Below are 21,668 nucleotides of genomic sequence, written 5' to 3'. Positions count from 1 at the left end.
TTTGGTGGATTAAGCTCAGTCTTTTTGCTTGTCTGAGTGAGGCAAGTGTTTTCCACTGTGGTTGGGAGGTGCCTGTAGAGCAACTTATGCATCACAGTATTCTTACATCATCTTAAACAGAAGAAGCTGTAATGTGTTGCTAATTTTGTCATATTTGATTAACCTTTTCCCCAAGGTTATCAGCTTTTGTATTAAGATGTTTCCTTCAAGCTCGTCCGTTCATAGATATTGACCAAGATGTACTCAGGGATACAGCTAAATGGATTGTCCGGCATCAGAAATTAAATGGAGAATTTCATGAGCCTGGGAAAGTGTTACACAGTGATCTTCAAGGAGGCACCAATAATCCAGTCACTCTCACAGCTTACATCATGTCATCCCTCCTAGGGTTCCCAGATAAACAGGTATTGGAATTCATAAACACAATTCGTAGTCACTGGAACACTTCATTAATTGTCATAGTACCTGGCAAACATTTGGTAGTTTAAGGAAAAAGAGGGACATCTGAATAGAGACAATATTTAACCTGATTTAGTTAAACTTCCCTTATCTACCCGAGACAATACAAAGTTGTGCTGTTAAGTCCTTCAATTTTATGTGCCTTTGCAAAATCTAAACACAGTTGCTTTTAGCAAGAATATCGTCATGGCTTTAGTCCGAGAACTTACAAAGAAATTTATGGGGGGATCTATCCGTAGAGATGTTAAGTCATTCCAGTTGATTTCATTGAGATTACTCAAGTTCATAAAAGACAGTGCCAGATCAAAAGGCTTGCCTTTGAGATTTGTGCCTGTGACTCTGAAAGAGATTTTCTGTATTTCTTGGCTATTGTCTGGTGGTAGTAATGTTTCTCTTTCTGTACAAATTTTTGTTTTAAATTATAATATTTCAATATATTTTTTATTCACTGTACATTCTTCAATATGATCTTCATTTCCAGCACGCTTATGTCATCAAGAGTGCTACAAACTTTCTAGAAGATAAATTAGAAGAAGGCATTTCGGATAATTACACTTTGGCACTTGTGACATATGCATTGTCCTGGGCAAAAAGTACAAAAGCAAAGGAAGCTCTGAATATACTGAACCAGAGAGCAGAACACCAAGGTATTCCACAACTATCTTATACAGTTGTATGGATGGATTTTTGTCAGATTTAAAAATACCTATCGTATATCTACAGACGTATATAGAATTAGAGATGAAGAGAACGCTTCTGAATTCAAATCTGTTTTGAGTATCATATAGAGAACAAGTTAAGAACTTCCAAGACAACCTTAATAATAAGCCTCCATAAACGAATGACAATTCACAACAAAGCTAGGCCTTTCAGTCTAAATTACCGTGTTCCTGACGGGAGTACCATGGTGCTGTTGAAGAATATTACTTGCCAGTTTTCGCGTGTTATTATGTCCACTTGTAAGGTCAGCCTGGTTAAAGAGAGATGGATGAAGTTAGCTATTCCAAAGGGGTTTGACTAGATCAGGAGGGTGGTGGGGGGAGGCAATTAGTTAAAATCAGTATCAGAATGAAGAGCTGAAGGGTTTGGCTTTCTGTAAGACAATACAGAGGTCTGTTGCATTTTCTGTAGGGTCCCATCATCTCATTATGTTTAACCTCTTCCAAGTTCAGCATGACTGAATTTTGTTCCCCATTTTGGGGGAAGAACAGACCATATGAAGTATAACATGTGGAAAATTTTGGATCTAAATAGTAACTGTCCTCTTGAAAAATCTGAAGGAATTCATGCTGTAGCCTAGAAACGGAGCCTCTTGGGTGTCCCTCTGTGTTTACTGAGGCCTTTCAGATGGTCACTTTTGGGAAGGGAGGAAGTCACATTTTTGGAAGGCTTCCCTCAAGAATAAGCCTAGTGGGCAGCCTACGGTGCCTTCTCTAGTCCTGAAGAGAAAGGAGCACCCCAGCAACAAGGTGGCCTTTTCACAAGGGCTCCTTTATGTGAGCACTTTGGGCTGACAGCAAAAGAATCAATGTAAAGTTCACTGAAGTCAATGGAAGTGACTATTTGCACTCCAGCTTTTTTCGTATCTAGATTCAGTCACTGCTGAGGAAGTGCTTAAGTTTGTCCTTTACGGGACACGCACCTAAATATTAACACAATTTTAAAGAACCTTGCTAGATCCCATATGTAAGCATTAATTAAGAGGTTTCCCTTAAGTCTTTCCCAGAAGTCCAAAGTCTGTGCATCTGAGGTTAGTATTGATTCCATTTGCAGGAGAATTTCGTTTCTGGATAACACCTGCTTCTGAAATTTCTGATTCATGGCAGCCACGGTCCATCGATATTGAACTTGCAGCATATGCTCTGCTCTCTCACTTTCATCAAGACAGATTAGCAGAGGGGATCCCTATTATGAAATGGTTAAGTCACCAAAGAAATCACCTTGGGGGATTTTCATCTACTCAGGTAATATCTTGTCTCAAGGGGCTTGGTTATATTTTCTAAATGAACACTGCATATTTAAAAAAAAAGAAAAAGAAAAAAAAAGGGACCGTTTGGTTTTTTTTACATAATAATTACTGAATTTTGTTTTGCTGTAACAGCCTTGGTTATATGCAAGCTTGCATTCTTTGCAATATTGGCATCTTAAACCTGGACTACCAGTTTTAGTATTTTGGCAAGTATAATAAAAACCAGCATTAGAGGGTCACCTTGATTATACAAAATATTAATAACAAAAGATTTAAATTAAGAAGTGATGCCCATGGAAAAATAATTAATCAGATTTTCCAAGCAAGTGTGATAAATATCTGTGCTTACTTTCTTTCCAAGGAGAGAAACCTCTTTCTATTCTTTCCATATGTGGGTCCTCAAACCCCTGAAAGGATATTAACTAAGATAAGAAAGGGGAGTAGGTTTTAGAGAAACAGCCTAACCTAGTGCCTCTGTTGGCAGTTGGTCTTAATAATGTACTTTGTCCTCATTATTGCGTAGCTTTTTGATGGACCATGAAATTTGGAAGATCTTCATTATCTCCAGGAGGTTTCCATGTTATTGAAACCACATCTTGTAAGCTGTGCTGGCATCCAGAAAATTTATATAGTACTTTGGATTGCATTAGTTTAAACTAGCTTTTAAATTAACTACAAATGCTGGTCACAGTAAAATGTCACTTTTCATCATATTGCTTGGTACCAAGCTGTACAGGCTATCCTTCATTATTTACAAACATTTGTTAGTATTAATCTGAAAGAAATTAGTTCTACTAAATAAAATGCAATTTAAGAACCAGCCTGGTTCCCCTGAGGTTCCAGTATTTTCCTAAGGTGTTAATTCTTGCTTATTATTTGAAGAGTCTGATTGAAGCACTAAATGAGTTGAAAAAGCTTTTCTCTATTCTCCAAAACCCATTTTTACTTGAAAGTTTGAAAATCCAGCAGTGTACAATTTACCCCTGAGGGTGAAGTTAAGAAATGAATTTAATCCTTTTGTTCCTCCATACTCTAAACTATTTTGTTTTCAGAATTACGCCGATGTCTCTCTGGATGCCTTTTTTAATTTGTGGAAATGACCCCCTATTTTTTGTTAACATCTAAGATTGCTTTAAAAAAAACCCACGTTTGGAGTGTTTCCCTCCATGAGTTTATTACATTAAAAACTTAATGTAGGAGGAAAGTAATCAGTTGCATATGTGATGTTTTGTAAGTTAGGGTATAACCCACTGCAATTTGTATACGTGGTATAGCTTACTATGAATTTACAATCAGTATATTTTGCTTTATAATGCTTGTAATGTTTGGGCATAAATTATACATGTTTCATATATACAGGAATGCAATTCGTACAAAAAAAATAGCATATATAGGAATGTAGGTTTAAATGGTAAGGAAGAGTAGCACCTTCTACAAAGCTTGGGCAAAAGGGGCCTATGAGTCTGGCTTGAGACTGTGTTCCCTAACTTTTCAGGTTGCGTGTTGGATGCAGCATTGTCATACTGAGCTGTGCACCTCGTGCTTCAGCTGTGAATGTTTCCTGGTGAAAAGCCTTGGGTATGCCTTCTGCTTCAGAGCATGCCAAGGGGAACATTTATCTTCTCTGTAGGTGGTTCTTTGCCCTCTTGTTTTTCACCTGTGTTTCTGAGACTCATGTGAGCCCAGGACGTGGAAGAGCTCTGGGGTCACCTTCAGCAATGGCAGATAGCTTTTCTAGACATCTTGAACTCTCTCCAAATTTAGGGCAAGAAATGTAAATGTGAGAAATGTAATTGTAAGGACTTGGAAAAGGCGCTTCGAGGTATTCCTTGGTTTCCACAACTTACAGAAGGACAGGCATATTTCTGCTTTCAGATGATTAAAATCAGGTTCTTCGACAAGATCATATAGCTCCTTAGGTCTATAAGATAGATCACGTTTATAAATGTTATAGGCTACTGTAGTTTCCTTCACTTCAGTGTGAAAGCAGTTTTGTAAGTTTGGGCTTCTATGCCGTAGATCTTCATCAGAAACTGACATATGCGTGGTCTGAGGAAGGGCAGAGTCGTTCAGATGCTTTGTCACTGTTTTCTGCAAAGGAGTAATCGAAGACATTATTTCAGGGTAAATATTGGCCTCCTACTGAAAAAGTCTGCCACTTACTCCAGGCTATTAAATCTCCCTAGATGCCCATTAGTTGCATCTGTTCTTTCATACCACGTTAAGCCCTGGAGTTGGGATCCCAGCTGTAGTGGTTCAGCGTACCAGCAACTTTGGCACTTGTCTGCAACCATACACAAAGATAAACAAAAGAGAATTTTAGAGAGAGAGAGAAAGAGATGATAATGTGTTTATAAAAATATTCTGCAGTGGTTAAACAATTGCACGGAACCTTTTGATAAAATATAGGGGATAAAACCTGGGCTGAACTGCTTTGAAATTGTTGCCAGGGGTCCAATGAAAACTCATTTCAAGCTTTTTTTAAATAAATGTTAATAATTTTTCAGACCTATAGCTTTTGCTTCAGTGATCAAGGTACCCTGAATAACTCCTGTGCAGTACTGGATATTTAATGCATAGTCACTAAATAAATCTAGAAAGTAGCAGGATCATTACTTTCCTCATTGGATTTCCCATCGCTGTCTGCATGGTGTGTGATTCTCACTGTTGTATCTACTGGCCTGTCAGGTCTTCCACGTACCTTGCACAAGAGGAAAACTTCCTTAACTGGCTCCCACCTCATTCTCCATTCCATATCACAGTAACTAACTTGTTGTCCTGCGCTGCCATCCCTCTTCTGTGCTGGGATCCTTCATGCCAATGGAATCCCGACAGAGGTGTGGAGGTGGCTGCAAGAAGAATCCGACATAATCAACAAATGGGACAATGCAGGGACTGTGAGCTCCCCGAGGCACAGCCTATACACAGGTAGTTTTCTGCGCAGTCTTCTTCTTTTTGATACAGAAGGATTTGTTTCTCTCAACAGGACACGGTGGTGGCTCTGCAAGCCTTGAGTCTCTTTGCAGCTCTCACTGCTGCAAGCAAAACAGAAATGGATGTAACAGTGACAGCACCTTCTTGGAAAATGCCAGAAATGTTTTCAATTGATACTCGAAACCGTTTCCTGCTTCAGACCAAGGAGGTACTGTAGATAATGAGGAATACTTCCGTAAAGTCAGCTGACTGAAAGTACTTTGAAAATACTGTTTTACTTATTTTTCTTTCAGATTGCCCCAGTACAACCAATGACAATTACAGTGGCAGCAGAGGGAACAGGATTTGCTGTCTTTCAGGTACGCAATGCAGTTATTCTTGTTAAATATATGCTTTCTATAAGGAAGGGAAGGTATATTTTGGAAGCTTTATAAAACAAGTTAATGTGAACAATCTTCTGAAATGTCTTAAATCAGTACCAAAGCAGGCTACTAATTGAAGAATGCTGTGAACCAAATATTGTGTGAATGGACATATTCATGTGTGTGTTTATGTCTGATGGCCTGGCCTTTTAAGTACTGCTGGATATTCCACAGTTTTGTGGCACTTCCATGGGCCAGAGCCATGTCAAAGCACCCCTTGTCCTCCTGCAGAAATGCAGTGTCCCTTTGCAAGACAAAGGACTGCAGTGGTACACTGGCAGGCACAAAGGTCAGAGTAAAAAAGGCATGTGGACCAGGCAGAAATGTCTCATTGGGAACCTGTGGCAAACGATGGTAAGGAACAGATCAGTACAGAATAAGATTACACTGCTAATTATTAAAGTTATTTTCCTTTTATTGAAGTAGAATACAACAATAGTGCAAAAGCTAAATGTCGCTGTCGGGATGGCCAGACTTCCCTCCCATGTCCCCAGTGGCTCACCTGCTACAGGAGACTTCTTAAATATGATCCAGATCCGTCAACAGATCTGCCTGCTGTCTTCAGCTTCACTGGGCTCCATCCCCACGACTATTTCCAGTCGTCTTCTTCCTTAGCATCATGTCGGGGTCACCATTTGTGGCGATTGAAATGCACGGACTCCGATATGCAGGATCGAAATCAAAATCAGCTTTATTAAGCAAGCGTGCTCTTTATATACTTTTCTACCAAGGCCAGTAATTTTCTACTTTACTTGTTTACACCATCGCGTACTCTGAAAGATCATGTTCCCACCGAAAAGGGAATCTCTCTTCCCTGTGAGCAGCACCTCCTTATCTAGGGAGTAGCTTCACGCAGCTTCATCGTCTGCCAGAACAGTGCTGCAGCTGCTTATTCCTCCCTATTAGTTCTACCACACTTAACCCTTCTTTTGCCTTAGTCCCCACAGCTAAAAATAAAAGAATATTACAGCCAGGTTCTCCAGCAATTTTTACAACTATAATAGATGGTTAGCATCAGCCGGAAGTGGGGGCATGACAAAGAGTGGAAGGAGGTATAGTGATCCCCTCTCTGCCTGTCCTGCAGAAGACTGTGTTTTGGTAGTATAAATTCAAAAATCTTTACTTATAATTAAACAAATTAAGCTGGGAACAGTGCATACTGTATTTAGAACTAGCAAACTGTAAATAGCCTTTTCAGCTGCTTGCTCTTCCCCCATAACAGATATTATGTTCTGAAGAAATTCCACCTCCAAGATTTTCCCTGACTCTATGAGAAATATCATATGAGAAGACAGTATTGGATCTGAATTGATATGGCTACTGTTGGGTCTGTGTTCCCTGCTGTCCTGTCAATGACAGTGGCTTAGGACCACACAGGTGAAAGAAAAGACCTTTGAAAAGCTACAGATAATACAGAAATACTAGTCTCTGAGCACGAGAAAGTCATTTTATTGGAAGTATATACATAAACTCCTAATTGCTGAGTGTATTGCAAAACCAGACAAAGTTCCTACTAGACTCCTTCTAGTCATACTTGGGAAAACTGAACTTAGGCTGCCTTTAATCATCTTGAAGTTTTATGCCAGGTCAGATTCCATCTCAAGTTCCTTCCAACCCAACCTTCACTTCAGTGTTCTTATGCATCCGGGAAAGAAAATGCATGGTGGTGGTTGGTAAATATGCTTTTGGATAAAAGACCTTTACAAAGAATTCTTCGTAGCTGCCTACCAGCAGCGAACAACAGCTAGAGATACACCTGGTTCATTCAGCACCAGTCTGCAAAACCCACAGTGCCATAAATCAGTCCCATAAATGACCTGTGTTTATTAATTCCCAGAAGTGCAAATGAAGTTTACAGCAAAGTTCAAAAGTTTCAGAGGATAATTTAGATTCAGACCTGCAGGCCAAGATAGGAATGAACTTCTCAGCAGGACTACATTCACAGATCTGTGGTTTCAGTGTGTGTGTGTATGTGGAATGTAACAAAGTGGGACTCCAGAACAGTTAAGACTACTTAACCTTAATCATTGTCGAGAAATACTCCCTGATACTAAGTCAACTAATTTGTCAGGCGAGCTGATCAAAAACTTTTCAGCAAATTGTTTCTTGCTGGAAGACGCTGATTTGTTGAAATGAATGCCTTTTGTGGAAGCACATTGGTTCCAATTATGTTTTTGCCAGCAGGAAAATTTCACATCCAAACCATCATGTCTGGTGAAGAATGAGCAGAAGTCTTCCACCCAGACTAGCCAGTAGTTGACTCCATGGTTAGAGGGTTTCCTGGGGGTATATAGCACCATGGTTTAAGTTCCTGGTTTGTTGTATGAACATGCAAATGTGCTCCCAAATAACTGGTGTTCAGGAACCAATGCCAGATTGTCTTCTTCCTTTAGGTCACTCTCCTGTTGCCTTTTTCCCTGCAGCTTTGAGTCAGAGAGGCCGTGACTTGATTCAAAATATTGTACTTAACACATTGGAGTAGCTTCTCCAAAACCTTTTCTTTGCTGGGATCAATTCTTTCCTTCTGCTTCCTTTGGCAGGTCTGGTATTCTAAAAGAAAGAGCACTGATGCCATTCGAATGAGATTTCTCTTTTTCCCAAACACAACCTAGATCTGGGTCGCATTTAATAAATCAGATAGCATATGACATTTTGATCACATTTCTTCAGCTGGGTTTCATTGTCTTAGGCCCGCCAAAGTACAGTGGTGAGATTCACTGTTCTGGGATTTGACTTTCTGGCCAAATGTAGCATGTCAAAACAGTAATTCATTTAAATATCACAAAACACAAGATTCGGTCCATTAATGGAAAAGGCTGCTTTCCCAACAGAATGGATTCTTAGAAAAAAAAAAAACCTTATTTTTTTTGTGAAATCTCGCTGTCTGTGTGTGCGAGTTGGCAGTGCATTCACTCTTGACCCTGCAGGATCTCGTAAAATGTATTTATTTTGGATAGTCTAATTGCAAAAGCAGACATTTACTTGTAGCTTTGCGGTCCTGCTGTCAACAGTGTCTCCTAGCTCATCCCTTCATTATGTGGGCACATATTACAGATGACCTAAGACACTGACTCTGCAAGAGCAAAGAGAGAATGATTGTAGGTTATATGAAAGGCACTTTCTAGAGAAAGGAGTTGAAGAGGCGATCTTCCCTAGATGGCCTGCTGAAAGTCTTAGACGAAACACCCCTGCGCTGTCTGGAACCTCCGTGAACTGGGCTTGGCAAATGCCTCTGAAATATGGCATTGGACTATGCCTTCTGGAAGGAAGAACTATGCCACTGCAATCCAGGACTAGCAATGAGGGGAGGGTGGGCAGGCTGAAGAAGGGTGGGTGTGGGCAAAGTGGATGGGTGAACAAGATGTCCTTGGTTGTGTCTAGAGAGGGAGTGAGGAAAAAAATGAGAATCGCCTGTTACTCGTTACTGAAAAACACTTGGCATTTTTTCCCACTCAGCTTATTTTTACTAGGGATAGGCAAGGGACTCAATGTTATCCGGTGTGATGGTACTGCAAAAGGTACACTTGTGAAATGCACACGTACTTCTCCATTACAGTTTGAGTGGACACTAAGTAGACTAAAAGGAACGGAAAACTATTGGAGATGATTTCATTGAATTCATGCCCTTGATCAAGCACTTTTGTGCTGCTATTTGAAGAAAAAAAAAAAGGATAGGGAAAGAGACATTGGTTAGGACATAATAAATGAGTCATATTTTTTGAAACATAGTGCAGTTGATTGGGTCAGATACTCTGACAAGCATCTCTGTCATGCAGAAGATTAGCTTTTAGTTTTCTCTTCTTGGGCCTCTCACCAGAACTGGTTGCAGTATGGACCAGTTCTGCCTTTATCTTTGTCAGCTGCTTCTTTAAGGGGTTAAGAAGAAATGCAGTGGCTCGTTTTTTTGATTTAATGCTAGTTTCTGTATAATAGCGTTCTGTCCCCAAAGTAGGAGTGTATAAAGAAGGAGGGTTTAATTAAACTCTGTGTTGTGAAAAAGATTTTTCCTTCATTGTCATGAGAAATCAGGAAAGGAAAGTCAGACCGTAACAGCAATAACTTATTCCATGAAAATACTAGCTGATTGACCTGTTCAGTATGTGGTTTCAGACATCCTACGTTGGCAGTAAATTCCCATTCATTAGCTTTTTCTGGCAAAAGTTTAAACAGCTTTGTTTCTGTGATGACAGATCGTTGAGGCACCGCCAGCTTGTCTTCACCAAACTTTCTGCATGCCTTTAGCTGGCAGGCTTTCTAGATTGGCTTCATCCTTGGTACTGCCTTCTCCCGCGGAGCAGTTGTACAGAATAAATCTTCGCTGCTGCACCACGGTTGTCCTGAGCGCCTGTTCGGAATTGGCTCAGTGCTCATACAGCATGCTAAATTCAGCCACGCCGGGCAGGGTGACGGGAATCATGTGTGTAGATTGAAAGAAAGAGCATAACTTTTATATCAAGGAGTGAGAGATGTAGCAGCAAAAACAAAAATCAGAAATTAAAGACTCTGTTTGCACAGACTTGCTAGCCTATAACTGACTTGCTAACCTATAACTTGGACAATTCCCTCTCATACCTTTAAATCTGGACTGAGAGTTTTCCATTTGCTGCCAGGAACTCTTGTAAAGGGACTATGATTTTCCACAAATGCTCTTCATTCCCTTTTCCTTAACCAAGTAAAGTGCATGTTGGGGTCTTGCAAGGGGTTATTTGAGCCACCTTCTGATTATTTTTCTACCAAAATCAAAGAAGAAGATTGTCCTGCCCTGCCATGTGTTCTATCTTGATAACTAAGGGAACAGATAATCATTATTAATTTGTATGTAAAAACGGTCTGCAAACTTACTGTTCCGTTGTTGGTGAAAATCACTGTTTTGCCAAATAATGTCAACTATTCTTTGATAGTAAATATTTTCTTAGTTTCTTGTATTTGACTTAGTCATCCTGGGCTTTTGAAAATTGAGCTTTCTGATTCATCACACTGAAGTGCTAACTCAGCAACCCATTTTGTTGTCCTCTGTCAGAGGTGGTGTCCTGTTTGTGCCACAGCAAAGGAATGCTGCCGTTACCATCAACATCTCACTGGGTGTTAATCAAACTGAAGCACCTTAGAATGTTTTCTCAAAGTTAAATTTTAAATTTCATTTTTTGTGTCTTTTATTGGGTATAAGTATGCGTGTATGCTAGAGCAGATGTGCTGGGACAACTGATAGCATTCATTATCCTATATCCCATAGTGACCAGTAGAGAGAGGATGACCAATGAAGGCTACTAAAACAGGGTAAGTGTGAAGTGGTATCTCACTGGTATACCCTCTTACCCTTCACCAATTTGCATCAGAGGGCCTTCCCAATCCACAGGTCATCTCTGTGCACTCTCTGGCTTGGGAGTTATTTTCTTGATAGGTTTTTTTTTCTTCCATAAATAGGTAAGCTCTTAAATATTTCTAAACTTTTAACAACCACTGCTTCTTGCGGCAAGTAGTTCTGCAGCTGATGGTATATTGCATGAAGCCTACCTCTTTATCCTCTTGAGTCTGCTCCCTTAGTTCTTGTACTTGGAGAGAAGGCATAAGAGGGACTGTGTTGGGTCAGAGCAAAGCTCAGTCTAGCCCAGCGTTCTGTTTTCCGCAACAGTCAGGGGTGGGTACTCAGGAGAGAGTATAAGAAGATAAATACGTGTAATATATTACCAGACTGTCTTCCACCTCTTACCATATATTATTTGAGACCGTCAGTTGGAGATAGTTTCTGCGGGCTTAGAAAATCTTGATTCCATGAAGTTGTCTATTTTGCCCTTGAACTCTTCTATAGTTTAGTATCTGCGGCATCTTGTGTGAAGGAATTCCACAATTTAATCTTGCGTTGCATGAAAAAGTGTTTCCTATTCATCTTTCCCATGCAAGTCATTATTCTGTAGACCTGTCGTTCTTCCAACCTACCTGTTTACGGCTGAATTTTCATCTATTTTACCATTTCTTAAATGGTGAACAGATATGGTAGTAATCAGCTCAAGCCCCATTATTATGTACATAAAAATGCTTTCATTCTGCAACTCTTTGCAGTAATTCTAGTCTTTGCTGCCTAAAATAAATTACTATAATCAGCAAACTTTATCACATCAGGATTCATTCTGTTTTCTACATCACGTATGGATATATTTAATGCTGGTCACCCAGCACAGATTCCTTTAGACTCCACTCTTTTCATGTATGAACATACATTCCCGCCTCTATTGCTGTCTTTTAACAGCCCTTTATCCCTTGGCACCTTCTTTGTTCCGGTACCTTTTGCTGGTAATCTTCCTAACCAGCCATATGCCAATGTAGCATCCAGGTAGCTTATACCAGGCAGAGCTCTGCTGTCAACGTTTCTTCATTTGATTCAGGTGGCTGCTGGGTTTATAGCAACAGCCTGTTCTCCAACATGTCATATTCACTTATTTGGCCACTAATTTGACCCTTTATTATAGTTTCGACTGTGTTTTCTGGTACAGATACTGAGTTTACTTGATATCCAGTTTTCGGGACCCCTGGTACTCTTTTAAAAATTGCTGTCACATTTGTCACTCTCCAGTCAGGTACTAAAGTGGTTTCAAAGAAACACTGCAGGTAATGATTCAGCTGTTTCTTTACCTCATCAAGTTAAGTTCTGTAGGCAGTACAACCTGTTTTTTCACTGCATAATTTTCTGTCATGGCTGATAACGTGAGAGTTCTCATTAGTTGCTTAATTCCAGCTCCAGCATTTCTGCTTTTGCTGTTGGCATTAGTAATCTTATAGGATATTGAGATAATCTATCAGGCCATCTCCTAATTATTCATACCTCTTTCAAGGGCTTCTGATTTTACCACTCTTCTACAACTGTTTCAAGCAACTTATAGACATCTACACTAGAAGAATTGGAAACTCTTCAAACTCTGCTTAACAGACGAGTTTATTTTATATTGTTACAGTCCTGCACTGGACATCTCGTTGTGTTTCCTTACGTGGCTCACTCAGCAGAGCTTGGGAGTTGTTGAGCGGAAAGGGTGAGAGCTCTGTCCTTGAGGCGGGCTGAAGACCGTAGCTTTGTCTTTGCACAGATGAATCAGATGATGAAACTCCTTACTTAACTGCAAGAAAACTGTGTTGTCCTGAGCTCGGAGTAACATGCTATTCCGCATCTGTTTTGAGTGTATGAATGCTGTGACATGAAGACTGAAGACAAATTCTGTACATACGTTATGTATTTGCTCTTGCTCTGCTTTCATATGCAGCCTGTCTCTTTTAACCCAGTGGGTGTCAGTCTCTGAAGTTTGCCTTTATTCATCCCATTTCACGCTGTCAGGAAGTAACTGTGCACATTACAAACCAGCAGACAACAACTAGGGTGAAAATTGCTGGTGGTCCTAAAGCTCCCTTGTGTTTGCTTCAATGGTGTCCTGCTAATTGCATTGGTTCTGCTGCATTACAGAGTGTTCAGAAATGATATTCCTATGAATCTCATGTATGCAACTGTCAGATACAAGGCTATGTGTCCTGTCTCATGTGAGCACTCCTCTGGCATTATACTGTTCGGAACTTAGTGTTTTAACCACACAGACTTGCTTTACATATGTCATCTAATGTCTCTACTTGTAATCCACAGTTTAATGTTATTTACAACACAAAACACACTGATCAGAGGCTCAGATCTTTCCGAAAACAAGAAGCTTTTGACTTGAATGTTGATGTAAAGGATGACAAAGACGATAAAAACCATTTGACCTTGAATGTGTGCACAAGGTAGGTAATTCAATTGGAGCATCTCATACACCTCTTTGTCTGTACAGCTTTTCAATTATTAAATATAAGCTAAATTATCCGTTTGTTTGTATGGATTTACTAATGTATGGGATATAAATGGATAACTAAAGAGAATAAAATAATTACTTTATAAAAATGACAGTAGTTAAACTGAGAAGTAATTCATAAGTCAATAAATAGTGATGAATCATTTGTGTAAAATTGTTGCTGGCCAGGTGATTTTTTTTTTGATGGTATGTGTAAAGATGGTGGTACCCTAAATGTTAGAGGTATAAGGAAGAGTTTGTGTGAAATACAAGAAAAAACTCAAAGGCTCTTTGGTGCAGGTGCGTCTTAGCTATATGGAGAACTGTGGACAGACTTGAAAATTGAACCAATGTCTTCCACATTCTAACTTCTCGTAGCAGACTCTGACAACTGCCCATTACCTTTACCTTTCATGAACAGAATGCTTTGCTTCTGATCTAGAAGTAGATACTCCGTGTTTTGGGTTTTTTTTTTGTAAAGTTCTGAAGTGCTGAAAACACCATGAAGTAGAAGTAATCATCCTTTGTTCATCTCTGTTAATAAACTTTTCTCAAAATAATTTTGGCAGGAGTCAAAATCCATGTTTACATCATGATAAATTCAACTGGGGTTTTGTCTTATTGTGCAAGTACCTTTGTGCTCTTTCATTTACCAATATCTCTTATAGTTATGAATTTGGTAATATAATATAATGGAAGCATCATTCTAGAGGTGAAAGAGGTGATGAGTTTTCTGGCCAGGCTAATTCTGTTCTTTTTGCCAAATAAGGGAGGGGGGTGGTGCAGTTGGGATGATGTTTCTTGTTCCGTAAACACCTGCTAAGAACCGAGCTGAGGCTACTGAAGTATCGTCTCAGAGACCACAGAACAGCCACCAGATGTTACCTGGACAGAATTTGCATCAGATGAGAGCAGGTGACATTGAACAGTTATATTGCATATTCGTGCATCAGCTAGTCATTAAACCAAGTTGTTTCTTTGACTATTTTGCGGCCTTATTTTTACTGGCTATGAAAGTGTTTGTACGTGTATTTAAAAGGAATATATGAAGATGTTTGTCCTCTGGCAGTTTCTTCAGTATGCACTTGCTGTAGTCAAAGAACACTGCATATTTCGTAGAAAACCCTATAGGACATTGTATCTATCTATCTATCTATCTTTATGTTTTCAATCTTCTTATCTTTTATTATCTACAAGGATGTTGAGATGACTACATTCTTTGTATTTCAGGAATTCATCTGTTTGTGAATACTTCCTCTAGAAACAGTTTTCTTCCTGTGACATTATAATGGGTCCTGTGTAAATGCAAGATTTACAATGGACCACCTGATCCACCTTGTTTACTCTTGCATTCCTTTCCTCCACATCCCCTTTTTGTTATTTATTTAAACTTTAAACACTGTATGCCTAGAACTACTTTTATGCTCTGCCTACCACAAGGGAGCTGTGACTGGAGATGGAGCCTCTAGGTGACACCATCATATAAATAATCAGCTATAGTGAATATGATTTCAGTGCAGAGAGGATTGATTTAATTTGAGAAATAGAAAGCAGGCAGAAAGCCAGAGCCCTGGTTTTATGTGTTTGTGGTAACCAATTCAGTGATACAGATGGTGGGCAGGGACACTAGAATACATGGAAGCTCTTGAAATAGAATGGGCTTGTTTTCTTTTAAAGTTTTCTATGAAGTGTCAACAGCTTTCTAAAGTCTAGCACAAACTCCTGACATGTAAAGGGTTGACATGATGGGTCTGGGATAAGTCTTGGCTGATCACTTTGATTTTCTAGCTAAGACCTTTGGCTCAGGAATACAGACAGGAAGGGCTCGGTCTCTCTGGGAAGGCACTGGATTGATGATGTTTTAATTGCAAAGTGTTCAAAGGATGAGGGAAAAACTAGTGACACTATAAAACTGCTCCAGGAGAATATTTGGAGCATTAAGAGCCATCAACTCTTTTCACAGAAAGTGAGCTGGTAAAAGTTCTAGTAAGTCTGTGTTTCTGTTCTTTAGGCTGAGACTTCGTCTCCGGTTGCTTGGCTTGACAGGCTAGTCATCCTCTTCTTTTTTTTCCCTATATATGGTGTATAATATATGTGTTATCTATACTAAATTCCTGAATTAGTTTAAGGTTGGCGTACTTATAATCTTTGCAACACGATGTGGCTTTCTGGTAGGGAAACCAAAGTAGGCAAATACAGAAAGACTGCTGAAATCTCAACCAGTTTAGCTACCTCTGGGTATGCATGGTCAGGTAACGGAGGCTGCAGCTTTGCAGTTTTTTTCTTTCATCTGCAGAATGTTCCACCTTCCTTCAACCAGCTTGATAGTGGTTGGCCATTGTCTTCTCAACTGGATATCATTTATGACATCGGAGCAGATGATGTCTCATTCAAATTGAACTGATTTTTGGTTAGAGGATCTAACTCACTGTCTGGGAGGCATATACTCGCAGCTGCCAGTTTCTTCTCTGGTCAGTCTTGTTGCTTGTGTACCATTTCCAGGCATGGGAAACTGATCGCTGATGGTTGTACTCACTCTTGTTTATGCTTTCTGCCTACGCTAGCTTGATGTTGTTCTCTCCTCTTTGCATCATCTATTAGAGGGTCTGACACAGATGTCATATTGCTGAAGAGCTGAAATTTTATATCTAACTCAAAGCATTCTCAGTTCTTTTCTGGTATAAGTTTCAAGTCTACTTTCTTTCTCTTTCTGGTCATTCTTCTTGCATGGTGATTTTTTTTTTTTCTTTTTTAAAAGACCATGGAGTTGAAGAGACGATACCAGGAGCCACCCCCAAGGCTGTCTTTCTTGTTTGTTAAGAGAGCCAGCTCCTCATAACTTCTAGGGATGTATCTTATTCACTTCTTGACAATACCGAGCTGGTTTGGTTACCCATTGGTATTTTGGTAGTGCCCCAGGCTGGCTAGACAGCTTGGGTATTTCACTCCCCTCTTATTGGTAATTATGCAGAAATAATTACATCCAGTTCCAATTCAGTTATTTGTTTTCAATAGCAGCTACTTTGGCACAGCACATCATCCAACAGATGGTTTCATTTGTTTCTAATCTCATGAGCCAACTGAAGTCAGCAGTTGTGCTGTGTTTCTTTCAAAGTCATATCTGTGTTCAATCAGCCATACTGCCAGGCTTAACAGCATTGCTTTGAAAGCAACTCTTCCCTTTTTTTAAACCATCCAGCTCTACAAAGAAATAGTTTTATTCAATTACTTTCAACTACTGTCAGGCCTTCAAAATGAGGACTGGAGACACTTCTGTTCTAGTATAACGATAATCATTTACCCTCCATGCCGGGGCGGGGGGGAACTCTTCTGCCACCTGCTTTATTCAGAATCATAGAATCTTCTTGGTTGGAAGAGACCTTTAAGATCTTCAAGTGCAACTGTTAACATAACACTGCCAAGTTACCACTAAACCACGTTCCTCAGCACTACATCTACACATTTTTTAAGTACCTCCAGGGATGGCAACTCAACCACTTCCCTGGGCAGCCTGTTCAAATGTTTGCTGACCCTTTCAGTGAAGAAATTTTTCCTAATATCCAATTTAAAGCCATTCCCCCTTGTCCTATCACTACATGCCCTAGTAAAAAGTCCTTCCCCAGCTCTCCTGTAGGCCCCCTTTAGGTACTGGAAGGCCACAATAAGATCTCCCCGGAGCCTTCTCTTCTCCAGGCTGAACAGCCCCAACTCTTTCAACTTCTCCTCATAGGAGAGGTGCTTCAGCCCTCGGATCATCCTCATGGCTCTCCTCTGGACACGCTCCAGCAGGTCCATGTCCTTCTTATGTTGGGGACTCCAGAGCTGGATGCAATACTCCAGGTGGGGTCTCATGAGAGTAGAGTAGAGGGGCAGAATCACCTCCTTTGACCTGCTGGCCACACTTCTGATGCAGCCCAGGATACGATTGGCCTTCTGGGCTGCAATCACACATTGCTGGCTCATGTTGAGTTTCTCGTCAATCAGCAACCCCAGGTCCTTCTCCTCAGGGCTGCTCTCCAGCCATTCCCCACCGAGCCTGTATTTGTGCTTGGGATTGCCCTGACCCAGATGTAAGACCTTGCATTTGGCTTTGTTGAACTGCATGAGGTTGGCTTGGGCCCACCTCTCCAGTCTGTCCAGGTCCCTCTGGATGGCATCCCTCCCCTCCGGCGTGTCTACCTCGCCAAAGAGCTTGGTATCATTGGCAAACTTGCTGAGGGTGCACTCGACCCCACTGTCCATGTCGCCGACAAAGATGTTGAACAGTACAGGTCCCAGTACCGACCCCTGAGGAATGCCACTCGTCACTGCTCTCCACTTGAACATCGAGCCATTGACCGCAACTCTTTGAGTGCAACTGTCCAGCCAGTTCTTTATCCACCGAGTGCTCCATTTGTTGAATCCATGTCTCTTCAATTTAGAGACTAGGATATCATGTGGGACAGTGTCAAATGCTTTGCACAAGTCCAAGTAGATGACATCATTTGGTCTTCCCTTGTCCACTGCCGCTGTAACCGCTTCGTAGAAGGCCACCAAATTTGTCAGGCGTGACTTGCCCTTGGTGAAGCCATGCTGGCTGTCACCAATCACCTCCTTGTTTTCTATGTGCCTCAGCAGAGTCTACAGGAGGATCTGCTGCATGATCTTGCCAGGCACAGAGGTGAGACTGACTGGCCTGTAGTTCCCTGGGTCTTGGGTAATAATAAGCATTATTTATGAAAAAAGAAGTACCTCAACTTATTAAATCTTCTTTTTCCAAAACTGGATGAATAACATGGCTATGCCTTTTAAAAGTGGAACTTTGAGAAGTAGCCTGATGATGACTTTGTTAATGGAACCATCAGTCTGTATGAAGGCAAGATGAAAAGGTTTGGAAGACTTTTTTGGTATATGCTTTTATCTCACCCTCCAAAAATGAATAAAAGGGAAACAATAAATCCATAAAAGGAAATATGTATATTTCAGTTCACACGTTCATACAGCAGTTTCTTAATTACTTCTTTTGAAACATGGGTTTAATTGCAATATTTCCTGCATATTTGTGATGTAAACCTGCACTTACAGATGCCAACCGAAAGCTCCTAGTGGTGTCAGTGTAGTCTCTCATATGATTTATGTACTGTAGTTTTTTCAGTGCTAAACCTGCTTCTGCATATGTGGTTGAAATTATTAGGCAGAATAATAGAGAAATCAATTATTATCTCTTTATGGTTAGAAATTTTGTTGTTGGCATGTTGTTCCATTTGTTTCTTAAGTATTATTGTTTCCACAGTTGGGATTTAATGATCAGTTTATTTGGAGAGTGCACTGCTGTATTTCTACTAAAAGTTTATTTGTCTCTGTGTTTTGAAAAGGTACTTGGGTTCTGGCACAGCTCCCAGTAGCGGTATGGTCCTCATGGAGGTTGGCTTGCTCAGTGGTTTCTCTGTGTCACCAGATTTCACTCCTTTAGACAATACAGTCAAGAAGATGGAAAAGGACAATGGAAAAGTCAACCTATACTTAGACTCTGTAAGTTGAAAATAACAAAAAGAAATGTGTTTGTAGTGATGTTAATCTTGACTCTGCCATTGTTTGGTTTAAATGTGGAAAGACATTATGATTGTACTCTGGGGAAATCAACATCTGCTATTCACATTGAACTAATAGTACCACTGTTTTTTAGTGAGACTGATTGGATAGGTACAACTCAGCTGTATTTGTAAGAGGTTTCTAGATTAGGCCTCTGAAAAATCATACATAAGGCGGCAGACATTTCAAGAAGTCTGTAATTTGGCCAAAACAACTGCAAATGAGATAAGCATCTCTATATGTATCTTGACTCCAAGTCTTTAGAAATGAAGGGGACTACTGCTAAGCTAGAAGTCCTTACCTCTTCCATGAAACCGCCATCACCGGGGTTCTCAGGATTTCTTTTCTGTTTTTCTAGCTAAATGAAACACAGGTTTGTGTGGATATTCCGGCTGTGAGAGACTTCAAAGTGGCAAATATCCAAGATGCTTCAGTGACTGTAGTGGATTACTATGAACCAAGTAAGTGTCAGTCATTCCAAATGGATCTTAGTGATTCAAAAGTTTAAAAGAAGGTTTCTTTTCATGGAAATAAGACAAATTTTAGTGAAGAAAAAGCTGCATCGAACTGAAATTTACTTTTCTGATTGAATTGCAGCCTTTCTGGACATTGGCATGCTAAATTTTCTAACAAATAGTAGTGTTTTCCCGTATATATGTTTACTGTCCTAATGGGTTGGTTCCTCAGCTGGTGTGAATTGTCATAACTTAATTGTCAGCTGATATAAATTGGCTTCAGTCTGGCTCAATGTGTTCCCAAAACTGCCAAAATGAAGCAGGATCTTCGCTGTGGTTCACTTATCTTTCAAGTAGCTTTTTCATCTGTTTCTTGTTTAAGTTAAGAGTCCCTCACTGGAGAAAATGCCAGTATTTTGATTTCTATAGTTATGTAAAAAAGATGTACATGGGAAAAACAGTTTCAACGTTTTAGTTTGGGTTGGTTTGGGGTGGTGGGGTTTTTTTGTGTGTAGAGCGTGTTTTAGAGAAAGGCAGCAATGTACAAAGCTCTTGGGCAAAATGAAAAGCAAAGAAAGATTACAAGCTGCTGAAGAAGATATTAGAGAGTTTTTCATTACATCAGCCAGCTGAAACATTATTAAAGATTTGGGCTTGATTTGAGATAAGGAATAAAATGTATAGGCAATTTTCTTCATGTTGGTTTGTTTTAGCACAAGGTAAAAGACAACCAAATATGCTATGATGTGTACTACTTCAGCTAAATGAAGATCACATTTAGTCTATGTAGGCTGAAATGCTTGTTCAATCCCAGAATTTTAAACTAAAATAGGAAATCAGTGGATGTAACTACACTGTCCACTATCCTAGAGCATCTTTTAAGGCCTAGTGGCTTAACACATTAGAGCAGTTTTTATTTGAGACAAACACATGACACTTAGAATCTATTCTTCTATGAGGACAGGCTGAAAGGGTTGGGGTTGTTCAGCCCGGAGAAGAGAAGATTCTGGGGACACCTTATTGCACCTACAGGAAAGACGGGGACAAACTTTTTAGCGGGACCTGTTGCGATAGGACAAGGGATAATGGTTTTAAACTAAAAGAGGGTAGATTCAGACTAGATAGAAGGAAGAAATTTTTACAATGAGGGTGGTGAAACACTGGCACAGGTTGCCCAGAGAGGTGGTAGATGCGTCATGCCTGGAAACATTCAAGGTCAGGTTGGACGGGGCTCTGAGCAACCTGTTCTAGTTGAAGATGTCTCTGCTCATTGCAGGGGAGTTGGACTAGATGACCTTTAAAGGTCACTTCCAACCCAAAGTATTCTATGATTCTATGAAAATGAATTTCCACATGCTTCAGTTCCTAGGAGAAGAGCTCAGGACCTAGTCTTCTATAATAATGCTGTTCAATAGGCTAATGAATATGTGTATAAAAAGTCACATATAAATGCACGTGTAAATATTTTTATTCTATTTAAATACATTTAGTATCCATAAATTCTCAATTAATAGATCAATATTAATTTAAAGATATGAATTAATATCCTTAAGGACTAAAAGTTGTATGACATAATCAGTGCTGCAATAGAAAGCTTTGACTTTAAGAAAAAGATTGCTTCAAATATGATTTTACAAGAGACCATTCCTATTACTATGCAGCATAGAGATATTATAGGGCACCATATATACATATGTCATGATTCTGAGTTCTCCTGTGAGAAATCCTTCCTATCTAATACAGGAACGGGCTTTTATTTTAATCTATTACTTTCTATCACTCTCATAGTTGGTACCCAGGCTGCAGGTGTATAATTTATGTGATGGAGACAGTCAGATTCCTGTTATATTCAGAGCTAGGAGATGTCTAAGGAGTTCTTATGCTCTGGCATTTATCAAAAAAGGTATTTCTGTGTGATAGATATTACAACTGGCATAGGTATATAAGCTGGCTTGGATGCCAATACAGCAGTGCCAGCGAGGAGATCTGCCGGGGTTAGTACATACAGCTACTCTGCGCAGTCAAATGACTGCTGCTTCTCTTACCTGAC

The 21,668-nt window shown here is 39.9% G+C and overlaps 1 protein-coding gene across 1 annotated transcript in view; it reads left to right on the top strand.

Annotated features, from left to right (window-relative positions):
* Positions 1 to 21,668, top strand: part of CD109 (CD109 molecule) — a gene marked incomplete at its 5' end in the record, with an annotated part of 79,930 nt that overhangs the window by 57,005 nt on the left and 1,257 nt on the right. Inside the window, 8 exons of the mRNA XM_082480744.1 lie at positions 176 to 404; positions 941 to 1,106; positions 2,233 to 2,423; positions 5,415 to 5,570; positions 5,656 to 5,721; positions 13,409 to 13,545; positions 18,947 to 19,103; positions 19,522 to 19,624. Of these exons, the coding sequence (XP_082336870.1) occupies positions 176 to 404; positions 941 to 1,106; positions 2,233 to 2,423; positions 5,415 to 5,570; positions 5,656 to 5,721; positions 13,409 to 13,545; positions 18,947 to 19,103; positions 19,522 to 19,624 (1,205 nt within the window). The remainder of the gene's footprint in view (positions 1 to 175; positions 405 to 940; positions 1,107 to 2,232; positions 2,424 to 5,414; positions 5,571 to 5,655; positions 5,722 to 13,408; positions 13,546 to 18,946; positions 19,104 to 19,521; positions 19,625 to 21,668) is intronic.

The sequence above is a fragment of the Vanellus vanellus genome (assembly GCF_965231255.1).
Source record: "Vanellus vanellus genome assembly, chromosome: 3".
Taxonomy (NCBI): Eukaryota; Metazoa; Chordata; class Aves; order Charadriiformes; family Charadriidae; genus Vanellus; species Vanellus vanellus.
Note: the sequence above shows the minus strand (reverse complement) of the source record. Positions and strands in the feature narration are given on the sequence as shown.